This window comes from Augochlora pura, chromosome 4 (genome assembly GCF_028453695.1).
Source record: "Augochlora pura isolate Apur16 chromosome 4, APUR_v2.2.1, whole genome shotgun sequence".
Taxonomy (NCBI): Eukaryota; Metazoa; Arthropoda; class Insecta; order Hymenoptera; family Halictidae; genus Augochlora; species Augochlora pura.
Genome location: NC_135775.1, coordinates 487,731 through 500,392, shown reverse-complemented (window position 1 = coordinate 500,392; position 12,662 = coordinate 487,731). Strand labels below are relative to the sequence as shown.

Sequence of the window (12,662 nt, the reverse complement as noted above, 5' to 3'; positions counted from 1 at the left end):
AGCGGTAGCTCGAGGCGGCAGAGACGGATAGCCGTTAATCTCGATGCCACGAACCAGTGTACAGTTTGCTCGAACCAGCAAGAGCCAGTCGCAAATACGATCTGCGTCTACGAAGACCGGAACTTCCGAAGAAGCCTTTGGGAAGCTGTCTCTCAAAGGAACCGGACCGAGTCTCTCCGGCCGCGGCCGCGGCCCCCGGTCCGGTCGGCGCGACGCGGCGCGTTGGCTTCGCGCAATTCCCGCAATTCCCGCAATTCCCGCAATTTATAGCAATTTATGGCCCCAATTTGCCGGTTAACAATGTTACAACAACGTTCATCCCGGTGGATCAAGATTGAGCAAGTTTGGCCAGGCGAGGCGTTGCGGGAGAAAACCGATCGACGAAATTACAAAGTTTCCGCTAGCCTTCCACGGCATCGAGCAATTTCTTCTTCGGAAATGCTTGCAGAATCAGAGACAGACAAAGAACGTTTCGTAGGAATACGAAAACTTTCACATTAGCTTGTAGCCGTTTTGGATCAAACACAATTATTAATAAATTGTACGTTGCTACATGCGAGACGCTCTCTCCTATTTTTAAGACCAATTAGAACTTTCTAACGTTTTTACTTTTTCACGAAATACCTCGCTCTTGTCGATACTGGAGGTGATACGGCAATTCGGCTTCCGGATATTCGTTTTTGGGGAGCTCGGCTCTAGAAGGTTCACCCAGTCGTTATCGAAAGACAGAAAAGAGAGTTTCAATTAGTCGGACCGCGTAATTACGGAACCGCTGCCGCAGCTCGCCGGAAGGCTGGGCCTCGCGTCGTTCGCTTCTGCTTCGCCTAGGCTACCTCGGAACTCTCTACTCGCGGTTCTCTAGTCCCGATTCTCGACTCGATATCGATCAACGACGAGCTATAGTTGGTCGCAGCGTGGCGCGGCGGACTCTGTTTCTCCGTGGACGGGCAGGCCGAGCCGGCTCGAGCCTACTAATCGTCGCGACGTGGCTTCAAGTCTAAGGTCACAGCTATTTCAGGAGCACCGTGTCGCCGCGCGTCCGAAACGATCGAACGAATCACAGATTTCACGATTTTCACGATTTTCACGATTTTCAAAAAAAAAAAAACAATTTGCTTTCGAACGGAGCTTTGTTGCTTTGGAGTATCGTTAAAAAATCAGATACCCTGCGCCTGGGAGCGAAAGATAAACATCGGAATCGATCCGAATCCTAATAGCAGCAATTGCAGAGACGAACTAGCGTGTTCGGCTGTTTTTAAGTTTACAGAGAGGGCAGCCGGCGAGATGGAAGGGTGTTTAGCGTTTAGCACTCGAGAAAGTAAACGGGGTTGCTCGGCGAAGAGAAGAGAGGGGGAGAATGAAAGAGAAAGAAGAGAGAGAGAGAGAGAGGAGGTGGGGCAGGGTGGCCAGGCGGCGACCGAGGGGCGAGGGGCGAGGGGCGAGGGGCGAGGAGCGAACTGCGGATCGCAGAGGTGTAACAATGCATTCCGCGGGCTTCCCGCCCCCTATTGGCCCATTTACTGGCTCGTGTGTGTGTGTTTTTTTCGTTCGTTCGAGACGATTCTCGCTAGCCTTCGCGCCGGCCGTTACAGCCGCTACAGCCGCTACAGCCGTTACAGCCGTTACAGCTGTTACACCTTGCCGGCGAATTGCGTTTCGAGATCGCGATTTAAGCCGGACGAATGTAATTCGTCTCTCGAATCGATCCGGAGACCCATTGGAAGTACATACCGGTACTCTCGTAACATTCCGTTACATACTATACTCTGACTTAGGCGCTGAATTAACGCTCGAACAACACTCGCCGTTCGTTCTTCTATAAACTTTGATGAAACTCGCGAAGATTGAAATTATTTGTAAGAAACTTGATATTTGTATAATAATTCTTAGACCGCGAGTCCAAATAAAACTGTTGAAAGCACGAGGAAAAATTTTGAGCTTTTGTGAGCAAGCATATCTTTTCTTCTTGTTTCAGATCGCGCCAACTAGTTCGATATTTAAAGTTGTACAATAAATGTGTCAAGTGAAAATGTTGCAACCAAGCCTCGGTCTTCCATGCACAATAGAGTAGACTGATTTTCGTGCTGGTACGATTGGGAATTACTTGAAAACAATCGGATCTTCCGGGAGCGTCGCGAATCGGCCATGTACGGGGAACCGTCCGCTTCCGAAAGCCGTTCCTCCGCAGGTTCGTGCACTTAGCCTCGCCTCGCCTCGCCTCGCTTCGCGGCTGTGCTCGCCGACACGGCTTGATGGCCGCCGGAAACCAGAGAAGCTTCGGGAGCTGATCGAAAGCGGCGAGGGAAGCTTGGCTAATGGGGTCGTAAAGGTAAGATCGCACGTGCGGCTGGTCCCGCGAGCGGGAGCGGGAGCGGGAGCGGGAACGCAACGCGAACGCGAACGCGAACACCATTATCGTTGCCTACTGGCCTCGATTCCATCGCGTTTTCCTCAACCGTGATACCGACGAGCGTGAGCGACTCGAAGCTGCGAGACCTTCGCAAACGTAATTTCGTGCGACTGCTTGATCGCTCGCTAATCGGCTGGCTAATTATTTTCTCGTGGGGAACACCTCCGCAAACGAATTCAAACGCTTTTCCAGGTGCTTCCGCTCCAAGACTGTTTTTCAGTTGGAAAAAGTTGTTCCGTACATTTTAATTTTCTAGTTGTCGAGCTCTGGTAAGTCTCTGCAACTCGATGCTGTTGTTCCGTAGTCACCGGCTAGATAGGATCTCAAGGTTTAATACCTCCAAAGTGGCAAAAACGGCGCGGGGCACCGCGTGAGAGTTCTCGCTAAGTGGAATGAGACGGCCATGGGCCAGCCAGCCAGCCTGCCTGCCTGCCTGCCTGCCTGGAAAGGCAGCACCGCGATGCGTCGCCGCGGCGCGTGCATTATTTTCGAAGAGAGCATCGTCGAGGGTTTCGCTTTCCCTTTTTCCTTTTCGATGCGACCTTCGATCGATCTCGGTAGAAATGAAATCGGACCTCGTGATTCACGATGTAGAACGTGAAACCGATCGATCGCGGCCGTAACGGGAAAAAAAAACCGTCCGCGAATAGACCCAAGGGTGGTGCTCGCCGATGGGGATGGCAAATCGGTCAACGGGAGCAACGGTAGAAAAATAATGCAGAATCATGGTGTTAGGATGGGAGACCGGAGAGGAAATGAACTGTAAAATCACGCGACGTAAGTGCGCCAGGAATCGAAAGCGAAAGCTGAACCAACAGCAGCCGCTAGCCGCTAGCCGCCTAGCCGGTTGCCTCGGCCGAGCCGTTATTATAATTATTGATTCAACAACGCGTGTGCCCCGTCTACGCGTGAAACGAAATTTTTCGCTAGTCGACCGAACCGATAGCGAAATTACGATTATAAATACGGTTATAAATAAATGGAGAAACGACGCGATCGTTTACGGGAAAAAGGTATCGTTGTCAGCTGACGGGGGATCGTGTCTCGCGTATACAGGAATTTTTAATTAAATTTAATGCGAGGCCGTTCCGCCTTTGCGGCCGTTGTTGAAATCCCGGCACGCGCCGCGCGAAATCGCGTTTCAAAAGGTTTCGATTGTCCGAGCGGATCCATTTGCAGCTTTTTACAATCATCTGCCTTTTTGTCGGCAAACTGCGGCAATTTTAAGGATTATTTTCTCTCGATACGAACACAAAGGGAAAGAGTTCGTTTCTGTTTAAATAAAAATGTTTAAAAGAACGCTTGGACGATTTCTTTTTGAGATCTGTTTTCGATTCGTAGATGGTAAGTAGAAGAGGTCGACGTTGATCGGGGACGGGCAACAAACGCGATTTCCTAGCGCCGACGAAATTCACGGGCGAAATTCTGGTCGCGTGATGATGTCCACGATATCCACGATATCCACGGGCCCGAATTTCGGTGCTCCGTGGATCCTTGGATCGCGTGATCGACCGCGATTTCTCGTGATTCCTCGACGAGACGCGAGCATCGACCGTCGAGCGCCGTTTCACAGTCTAATTACTCGGCTCGGGGATTGATAAGCATCGATCGCGACGCGATAACGACCGATTGCTCTTTCACGGCCGCCCAAAACGGGCCACATTTAAATTCCATTAGCCCTCGGACGCCCGACGATCCGATTTCGACGAATACGCAACGCGTCCAACGCGATTCGATCCGTTCGGATCCGTGTTCGCGTTCGCGTTCGCGATCTGCATTCAATGAAGAATTAATGATGAAGCATTCGATGATCGAATTAATTCGATCTCGAATTAAATTCGGTCGAGGGAATAGAACTCTGCAGAGATTTCCGATTTGCGTAAAAGTCGTGGTATCATCGACGATGGTAAATTTTCAGTTTGGTTAATAAAGTTGTGTTTGCGGGAATTTCGAAGATTGACATTTCGAAGAACGATTGCCGAGGTCCGCGTGTCACTGCGCTCTCAACGGCAAAAGGAGGCTAATCTCGACGAGGGAGGTGTGCAATTAGGTGATTCAGAACGAGCAGGGCGGAGCCAGACGCGATCGCGATCGCGACAAGCGACAAGCGACGAGCGATGCTTATCGAAGATAAGCGAAGGACGCACGATTGCCTGCTGCGCCGAGCCTGGACTCTATTCCATGGTTCGGCGAACGAGCATTGACAGGCACAGACGCGGCGGAACGTCCTCCCGTATTCGACGCGAAAGACCCATTAGTCGAGAATTCGAGAGACAGACATGCCCTCCGGCATGCCGCAACCTCTCGTTTATATTTTGATTTCCGGGCGGAGTCGCTCGCCCGCCGGAGCTCGCGCCTCGATATTTCGTGCGAACTGCCTCCTCTCTGCTACATTTGCTACATTTGCTACATTTGCGACATTAGACTCTGCGGTCTCATCGTTCCGCGAGTTTCTCCAAAAAAAGGAAATAATTTTATAATACCGATCGTCTCGATAATCTAATCTCTATTAGGAGAGTCTTCTTCTCTTTAACGCTGTGATTATTTTAGTTAGGCGATCTTCCCATTCCGCAAACGACAAATGGTTTATGGAAACTGTAACGAAGCGAAGAGCAAAGGGGAACGGTTCTCGTGGTGGCCATTAAATTTTTAACTGATCCGAAATTACTTAACCTCCCTAGTAGGTTATATTTATCTCTGGCAACGAAGCTGCTTTTCGGAATCGCGCATCTGCTGGCTGCATCGCGCGCGAGCTGTTGGGTGGCTGCATTTGAAATTATTGTTCGGCCCGGCCGATCGTTAAACCAACCCCTTGTCTGCAAACGTAATTACAGGCACCTATTTTAACGATGTACTGCCTTCCGGAAAATTGACAATATCCGTGTCATAACATAGATACAAAATTTATGCATAATCGGGTCTCGTCGATTGGCGGAACTGGAACTAGATAGATAATCGATGCGCCAAATACAGCATCGATTTTCTATGGCAATTTCCGATTACGTAAGGGTGTGCCTGAAACGTTCTCTAATCAGTTACGTAACTCTGTCCCGGCGTTACGGAGATTTTCATTTAAAAAAGGGAACGCGAAGAATCGCGTTCCCTTAAAACCACTAATATCTTTTTAAAGGCTATAGGCTATACAAAGATGTTCCACGTACACACTCTGAACAAATTGTTAATATCGTAAAGGAATTGTTCCCCAGCTGGAAAGGTCTTACTTCGCTACACGTAATTCGCTCGGTTATCTTCTATCTGGCAAAAATCCACGACTACCGTTACTAATTCAAGGATTTCGATTAAACCTTCGAATGGGTTTCTGGGTATCAAAATAGTTTTGACGCAAAGAAAGTCAGGATTTAAAAAACATGGTTAAAAGCGTAATTGTTGGCACGAGTTGTGAAGAGAAGGCAATGACATCGATAGATACCGCTTCCAATTTCTTGAACCGTGCCAGGTGATTGCGTAGCGACGCGTGTGCTCGCTATTTGGGTAGCCTGGAGCTTCGCCAAATTTTCGATACTTCCTTGTTTACTATCTGGATTCTCATTGCCGCGGAGCGGTTCCGTGGACTTTGGTCGTCTCGTTTTATTTATCCGGGGACGGCGCGCTACACCCCTGCTCGGAAATGTTGCGACGCAACCCCGTTCGAATAATTGTTTAGCGTTACAATGTTGGCAAGCATCGGGTCAGCGTTGACAATCATTGTCCTAGAATTTCCTGCGGTCTCGCGTTGCAATTATAATAGAAACGGCAGCAACGGAACTGTGCTCGACGTCTTCGAAATAGATAAGGATCGCAAAATCGCTGTCCGAAAACCCGCTGTCCCATCGACGACTCCCCTTCCGCTTCGATAGAGAATCTAGATCGCGCTTTCGCGTATGCGTCCTACGTAATCCGATGAACCGCGTCGCGGCAGTTTCACGCGCACCCAATGACCGTGTGGATTGTTTCACCGGTTCTTTACAGTATTATGTATAGGAAAAACTTCCAGCCCGTTTGTTAACAAATAACGTTGGATTCGTTGAAATAAACGGTCCCCTAAAATTCCCACACAAATGGTAGGAAAATTGCTACCCAATTTTCTCCTATCGTTTTGCACGGAACGCGTGCACAGAAAATCGAACTGGACGTACAACGAACAAGACAAAACGAATGAAACCGACGAAGGTTCTCGCGAGATGGGCCGATCGGTAAGGCAACCTCGAAACTTGGCGAAATTGCGGCAGGATGAACGCGAACGAGAAACTATGCTCTACGAGCGGGCAGGCAGGCAGGCATCGGTGGTGATCGGCGAGCCGAATTACCTAATCCAAAGCTCTTTAGGAAGCGGCGTTAGCAGCTAAGAAACCAATTAAGGTCGCCGATAAATCCCGACCGGCCCCACGGTCTTCGTTGCGTGAAAACTTCCCTCGACTGAACTTTCAGAAATTCACGATCTCGTATCGTCCGCGAACGCGGGAAACTCGGGGGGGGCGTCCCAAGATCTCGTTCGACTCGAATTCGAGGGGTCCCCACGAATTCGGTGACTAAACGTGTTCTGTAAAATAGTCTAAAAGAGTTCCGACTTACTCGGTCTGGTTGTCCTCGAAGGTGAGCGAGCCCTCGGTGTGCAGATACTGTTTGCCAGGCTTCGCTGTTCCTTCGACGGTGCGATACGGGACGACCACTCGTCCCCTGGCTCCGCTGTACCTCACTACTCGCAGAGGAAACTGTCCCACGCTTTCCACCAACTCCACGTCCCTCTCGGGGAACCCGAACACGCCGCTGTGGTCGTCGTCGAGGATCATCACTGTCGCCAGGCTCGGCGAAACCAGCATGGCCGGCTGCGTCGCGTTGCTCAACCTGCGAACAAGATGTTTCGTCAATTCGTTTGCCACTGAAATCGACCGACTGTCTACGATGTTCCTCCTGGCGGATACACTTTTCTTTGGAAAAAACAAATGATGTTCGAGACGGTTCGTTTCCGCTGACTTTTTGGCGTCGATGGTTCGTCGCGTTACTAAATCGTTTTACGGACGAATACCCTTATACCTTTACACCTTTATACCTTTGCGCAAGCACAGAAACGAACCACCCTCGAATGCGCTCGCAAAGAAACTGGTCGAAACATTGTCTGTCATTTAAAAGCCAGATTGCTGGTTGCGCGGTTGAAACGGAGTTTAAACGGCACGAGCAACGAGGTCGCGCCGTACTGGAACCGGGTTCTCCGAAATGACGGATCGGATTAGATCGCGAGGGGGATAAACGGTCGTTTCAAGTTCGATATCGACCCCGTGTTTTTCGATTAGGATCGAATGCACTCGATGGAGGATCAATCTACGGCAATTGGCGTGTCCCTGACGCGCGCGTCGCTCGTCGCTCGTCGCCGTAGTCGTTCGGCGTCGACGGAGCCGCGAATAAGTGGCTTGTCCCTTTGTGCGACGAGTTTGTTCGGTAATGAAATTGCGCGCGGCTCGGCTCGGCGTCATCCGGCCCAAGCTAATTGAGAGACAACCTCTCCCCGACGATTATCAATTTATTATCGCAGCGAGCCGGTTAAACGGCGAACGGCGAACGGCGAACGGCGAACGGCGAACGCCGCGTCGCGACGGCCCTCAGAAGTCTCGGTTCTCGGTTCTCGGTCCGGTTCGAATCGAATCCGCTTCCTGTTTGCGCCGCGGAACCGAGTCGGCCTGACCTCTTTCCTCAATGGGAATCGAGGATGCTACCACGGTAATATCTACAACCAACGATAATTATCGAGAAAGATTTCCTAAAGCCTCTGCGCGACGCGACAGGCTGAAAACAGCCTACCTTGATGCGCGGTGCTCCGAGAATTCCCTCTCCTTGGCTGAAACTATTTCAACGTTGTTCCAAGGATTAAACTTATGGTATAATATGCCTCGGAATTCGTCTCGGCCCTAGCCAGAATCCAATTTTCCTATTCGCGGTTCGAATCGGCATAAAATAACGTGTGAAAGGAGCGTGTCTTCTAAGGAACGGTCTTCGTAAAAAGATGTTTCATATTTAAAAGTGGTGCGACGAAGCATCGATTTCTCTAGAAGGTTAAAAACTTTTATACAGCAAAGAATTTTTCGAACAACGACGATAATCGATTGAAAGGACCGCTAAATATTTGGCCTTGTCGGTGCACTCGCTTCGTTTGCTCCTCGTTAATTTCTGTATGAATTCTAATTTAAATAAAACTTTAATGAATCGTTCGAGGTAAACGCAGTATAATGGATTATATGATATGGTTCAAGTGCGTGTTAGTCTTCGTTATGGATCTGCTCGCGCGAAATATGTACTCTCGTTAGCATATAATCGTTATGAACAGCGTATGGTTATCAACAAGCTGAAAGTTCATACTTTTGTCGGCTGATTTTCCGATATCGAAATTAATCGAACAATTAGTCGGAACAAGGTTGTTGGTTAGTCTATCGGGTTATACAGAATGTCCCGTTTAAGTCTAGCTTTTTAGCGTGTGGCCGTATTGAAGATTGTTCCGAGGTTGTCTCGCGAGACAGGACCCCCTGCACGAAGTACGAGAACTCCAGCACAGCCGAGTGCCGATTTCTCGAAATTGAAAATTGCCGAGGACCCAACTCGAAGCTCGAAGCTGGCGAACGATTGATATCGTTTGAAAATAAAAGAGGTCTCCGGAATCATGAACTAGTAACGTAGCCATCGACGGATACGATCAAAGTCTCACTTTCCCCGGTATTTTCGTCGGTACGAATGTTTTTGCAAACCTTCTGAGAAAATCGAGAAAAATCAGGCTCGAAGAGCGGACGTATTTGCGAGTCGGTACGAATCGTTTCATACCATTTCCGCGACAAGATGCCGCAGAAAACTCGCGCGGAAGCAGCAGCCGACAGTTTCCGGGTTCGCGCAAATGTTCGAGTCGTTCGCTTCCGTCGAAGACGCGGACCTTGAAACGCGGCCGAGTCGGCCGGCAATTGGAACGCGCGTAAAAAAGTGAAATGCGAAATGGGAAATGAGAGAAGCGGAAGCGAAAAGCGAAAAGCGACCGAGGCCGATGAGAAAAGGGTGGCGGGGAGATCTGAGCGCGATATGTTTCATTGTTTCGCGAAACGGATTGGACCCTCGCGAAAAACGCTGTTTCGCGAAGGCTGGAAAAAAAAAGAGAGAGAGAGAGAGGGAGCACAGAGAGAAGTCGGTCGAGGTCGGGAAGAACAATATCTGCTTGCAGCGGACATAAGTAAAGAAAGAAAGAGGATCGTTCGGAAGCGCTTGTAGGATGATCGGAGTCGTTGACGAGCAGAGAAGCGCTTGCCACGAAAATGGTTTGCCGGTCAATTCGCTCGCTGTACCGTCGAATCTCTGCGTACGAGCAGACTAATTCGAAGCGGAACCGCGATAATTTTCGGCAATATTTCGACAAGACGTTGGACAGCTTTGGTGGCAAAGACTGAAACGAGGCAAAAGGGACGAGAGCCGGTCTACGGAAGAATCGTGCAAAGCATCATATAAAATCGGCGTGTGCCGGTCAGCGTCGGCGAGCGTCGGCGAGCGTCGGCGAGCGTCGGCGAGCGTCGGCGAACGCCGGCGTGCGTCGGTCAGCGTCCCCGGGGGCGGTCACCGAATCGAATTTGGCACTCGGGCTTCCCCAGCCGGCACTGGCACACGGAGAACCCTCCTAGCCGAGGGAATATCGTGGTCGAGCGATTGCAGCGTCGGCTACGCAACGATGACGCCGTAAAATCGAGTTACGCGAGCTTATTCTGGTTTAGAACCTCGAGAAAATCGATTTCTCCGATTTTCCAAAAATCCTCGAGGTTCGGCCTTCTACGAGAATTGTTTCACGAGCAACACGAGCCGCGAGGGAAGATGTATAGGGAAACGGCAACAGTTAATTAAAAATTGTTTGGAAACGATCGTTGGTTGGACCTAGGTTCGGTCCGATGAAACGACTCGTAGAAGGCTATTCGTCGATCGCCGATTCCTGTTTGCGTCGCAAGACGAACGCCGGATCGAGTCGAGTCGGACCGATGGGCCGCCATCGTCTGCGCGCATCGGTTAGGCTAGTTCGCGTCGCTTCGTTTGAGTTTGACGGCACGATGCGGCGCCTGGCAAAGTTTGCCGGCGAATCGGGCAGATCCGATAGCTCGCTTCGTCGCAATTAGTCGGCTCCGAGCCTTCCGGAATGAGATGCTTGTTGGCATGGAGTTAACAGGGCCGGCAGCGGGAGGGGGCGGGAGGGGGGGGGGATAGATGGATCATCTCGGAAAATTTCAAACGGAAGCTACTTTTGTTGATCCAAATGAAACGCGGATCTCCGACTGCTACACGCGGAAACCGAGCGAACGGACTCTTTGTCTTTGTCTTTGCTTCCGTAGCAATCGATTGTTTCGGCTGACCAAGCAGCGCGATCGAGGTTCCCGTTTCTTTCCCTCCGGAACCAGAGTAATTATTCAACAACAGAAATTCTAGCCTTCCATTCGGTTTAGCTAATGTCCGCGAGATTTACAGCATCGCATTGTCGAAAGAACATATTAATGAACTCCCTTCGTCCTGTTTGGTTTTCTAAATACGTGTGGAACACGAAACGAATAGCAAGATTGGTCCGAGAAATGTAGAATCCCTAAACTCTGAATCTAGCTATATCCTTCCAATGGATCTTGATCGCGAAAATGAATAGGAGGAGCGAGGAGAGAAAGAAGCGGACAAAAAAAGAAACGAGACGAAGGTGCGGATGCAAGATTTGGCGAAGCGAAGTGGCGTGATTTTTCACCTGACGTAAAAGTGCTCGTCCTCTTCGAATAGCTCGTCGTCGATGACGGAGAGCTTGATGGTCTTCTTGGTTTCGCCGGGGTCGAAGGTGAGAGTGCCCTTGGCGCTGATGTAGTCGGAGCCGGCCTCGGCCGAGCCGTCCTCGGTGCAGTAATCGACGGAGCACGCCTTGGAGAGGTCCCCGCCGGCTCTGGTGACGCCGACCTCGAACGTGCCGACGTTCTCCATGACGGTGTAGTGCCCCGGCTCGAAGAAGATCCTCATGGCGTTCACGTTCTCGATGTCGATGCTCTCGGCCTCCTGTCGCTGCAGCTCGGCCTTCACCTCGCTGAGGTCGCTCTGCGCCCGCTCGCTGATCTTCTTGCTGAGGTTCCCGGCGCCGACCATCTTCCTGGTGGCCTGGACCCTGTAGAACGCCCTGCTCTTCGGGCCCTTACCGAGGACCTCCTCGTGGGCCATCACCTCTAGCTGCTCGAGCGGCTGCGTCGGGAACTTCTTGCGCAGCGCCCTCAGGGTCTTGATGTAGTCGCGGCGGGTCTGCTCGAACTCCTTGGCCTCGGCCGAGTCGCCGTCCATCATGTTGTGGAAGCCGTCCTGCTGCGGCTTGATCTCGAGCTCCACCCCGCCGTCGGAGTCGCCGGCCTCGGCCTGCACGATCACGCCCCGCTTGTTCATCCGGTAGCCCTTGTGCAGGTACTTGTAGATCAGCAGCCGCCTGTCGGCCACGTACGCGGTCAGCACGGTCGCCGGGAAGAACGAGAAGGTCAACACGCCCTCCCAGACCTCGAGGACCCCGGGACTCGAGACGGCGAGGATCAGGTAGAGCCAGACGTAGGCGAAGATGCTCCATGTCGCGGTTACGAAGAACACCCGCAGGTGCTTGATCTTCCTGGTCTCGCCGTTCGGGATCACGAACACGCACAACGAGATGATCACGAACAGGTTGTAGGCGGCCGAGCCGACGATGGTCCCGGGCCCGAGCTCGCCCGCCTGGAAGTTCTTCGCCCAAATCTCGATGATCGACAGCAGGATCTCGGGCGCGCTGCTGCCGAGCGCCATCAGCGTCAAGTTCGCGACCGTCTCGTTCCACACCCGGACCACCACGATCTGCGGTTCCTTGCCCTGCCGGCGCACCACCAGCTCCTTCTCCTTCGACGTGATCACCTCGATCGCCGCCATGAACCGGTCGCTGATGATCGACACGCCGATGAACAGGTACAGCAGCAGCAGAAAGTACACCGAACCCCGGATTATCACGTCCGACAGATACAGATTGTCGTCCGGGCCCCACAGCGGCACGACCAGGCCGGGCTCGCAGCGGGCCGTGTAGTTGCCGGACATTTTTCCTCCTTCGGCGACGCCGAGCCGAATTGTGCTTGCTTGCTTGCTCGCTCCTTCGCGGATCCTCCTTTAGCGGCACCGCTTCTTCCCCATCGACTGTCGCACCTCTACGAACCAACCCCGGCGCACGCACTTTCTCTCTCTCTCTCTCTCTCTCTCTCTCTCTCTCTCTCTC

The 12,662-nt window shown here is 51.6% G+C and overlaps 1 protein-coding gene across 2 annotated transcripts in view; it reads right to left on the bottom strand.

Annotated features, from left to right (window-relative positions):
• The window catches only part of Calx (sodium/calcium exchanger 3), a 109,464-nt gene extending 96,809 nt beyond the window's left edge, over positions 1 to 12,655 (bottom strand). For both annotated transcript variants that reach the window (XM_078178761.1, XM_078178762.1), the window contains exons 1-2: positions 11,148 to 12,655; positions 6,983 to 7,255 (exon numbers count right to left, since the gene is read on the bottom strand). In XM_078178761.1, the coding sequence (XP_078034887.1) occupies positions 6,983 to 7,255; positions 11,148 to 12,487 (1,613 nt within the window). In that variant the 5' untranslated portion in view covers positions 12,488 to 12,655. The remainder of the gene's footprint in view (positions 1 to 6,982; positions 7,256 to 11,147) is intronic.
• Between the last annotated feature and the right edge of the window lie 7 nt (positions 12,656 to 12,662).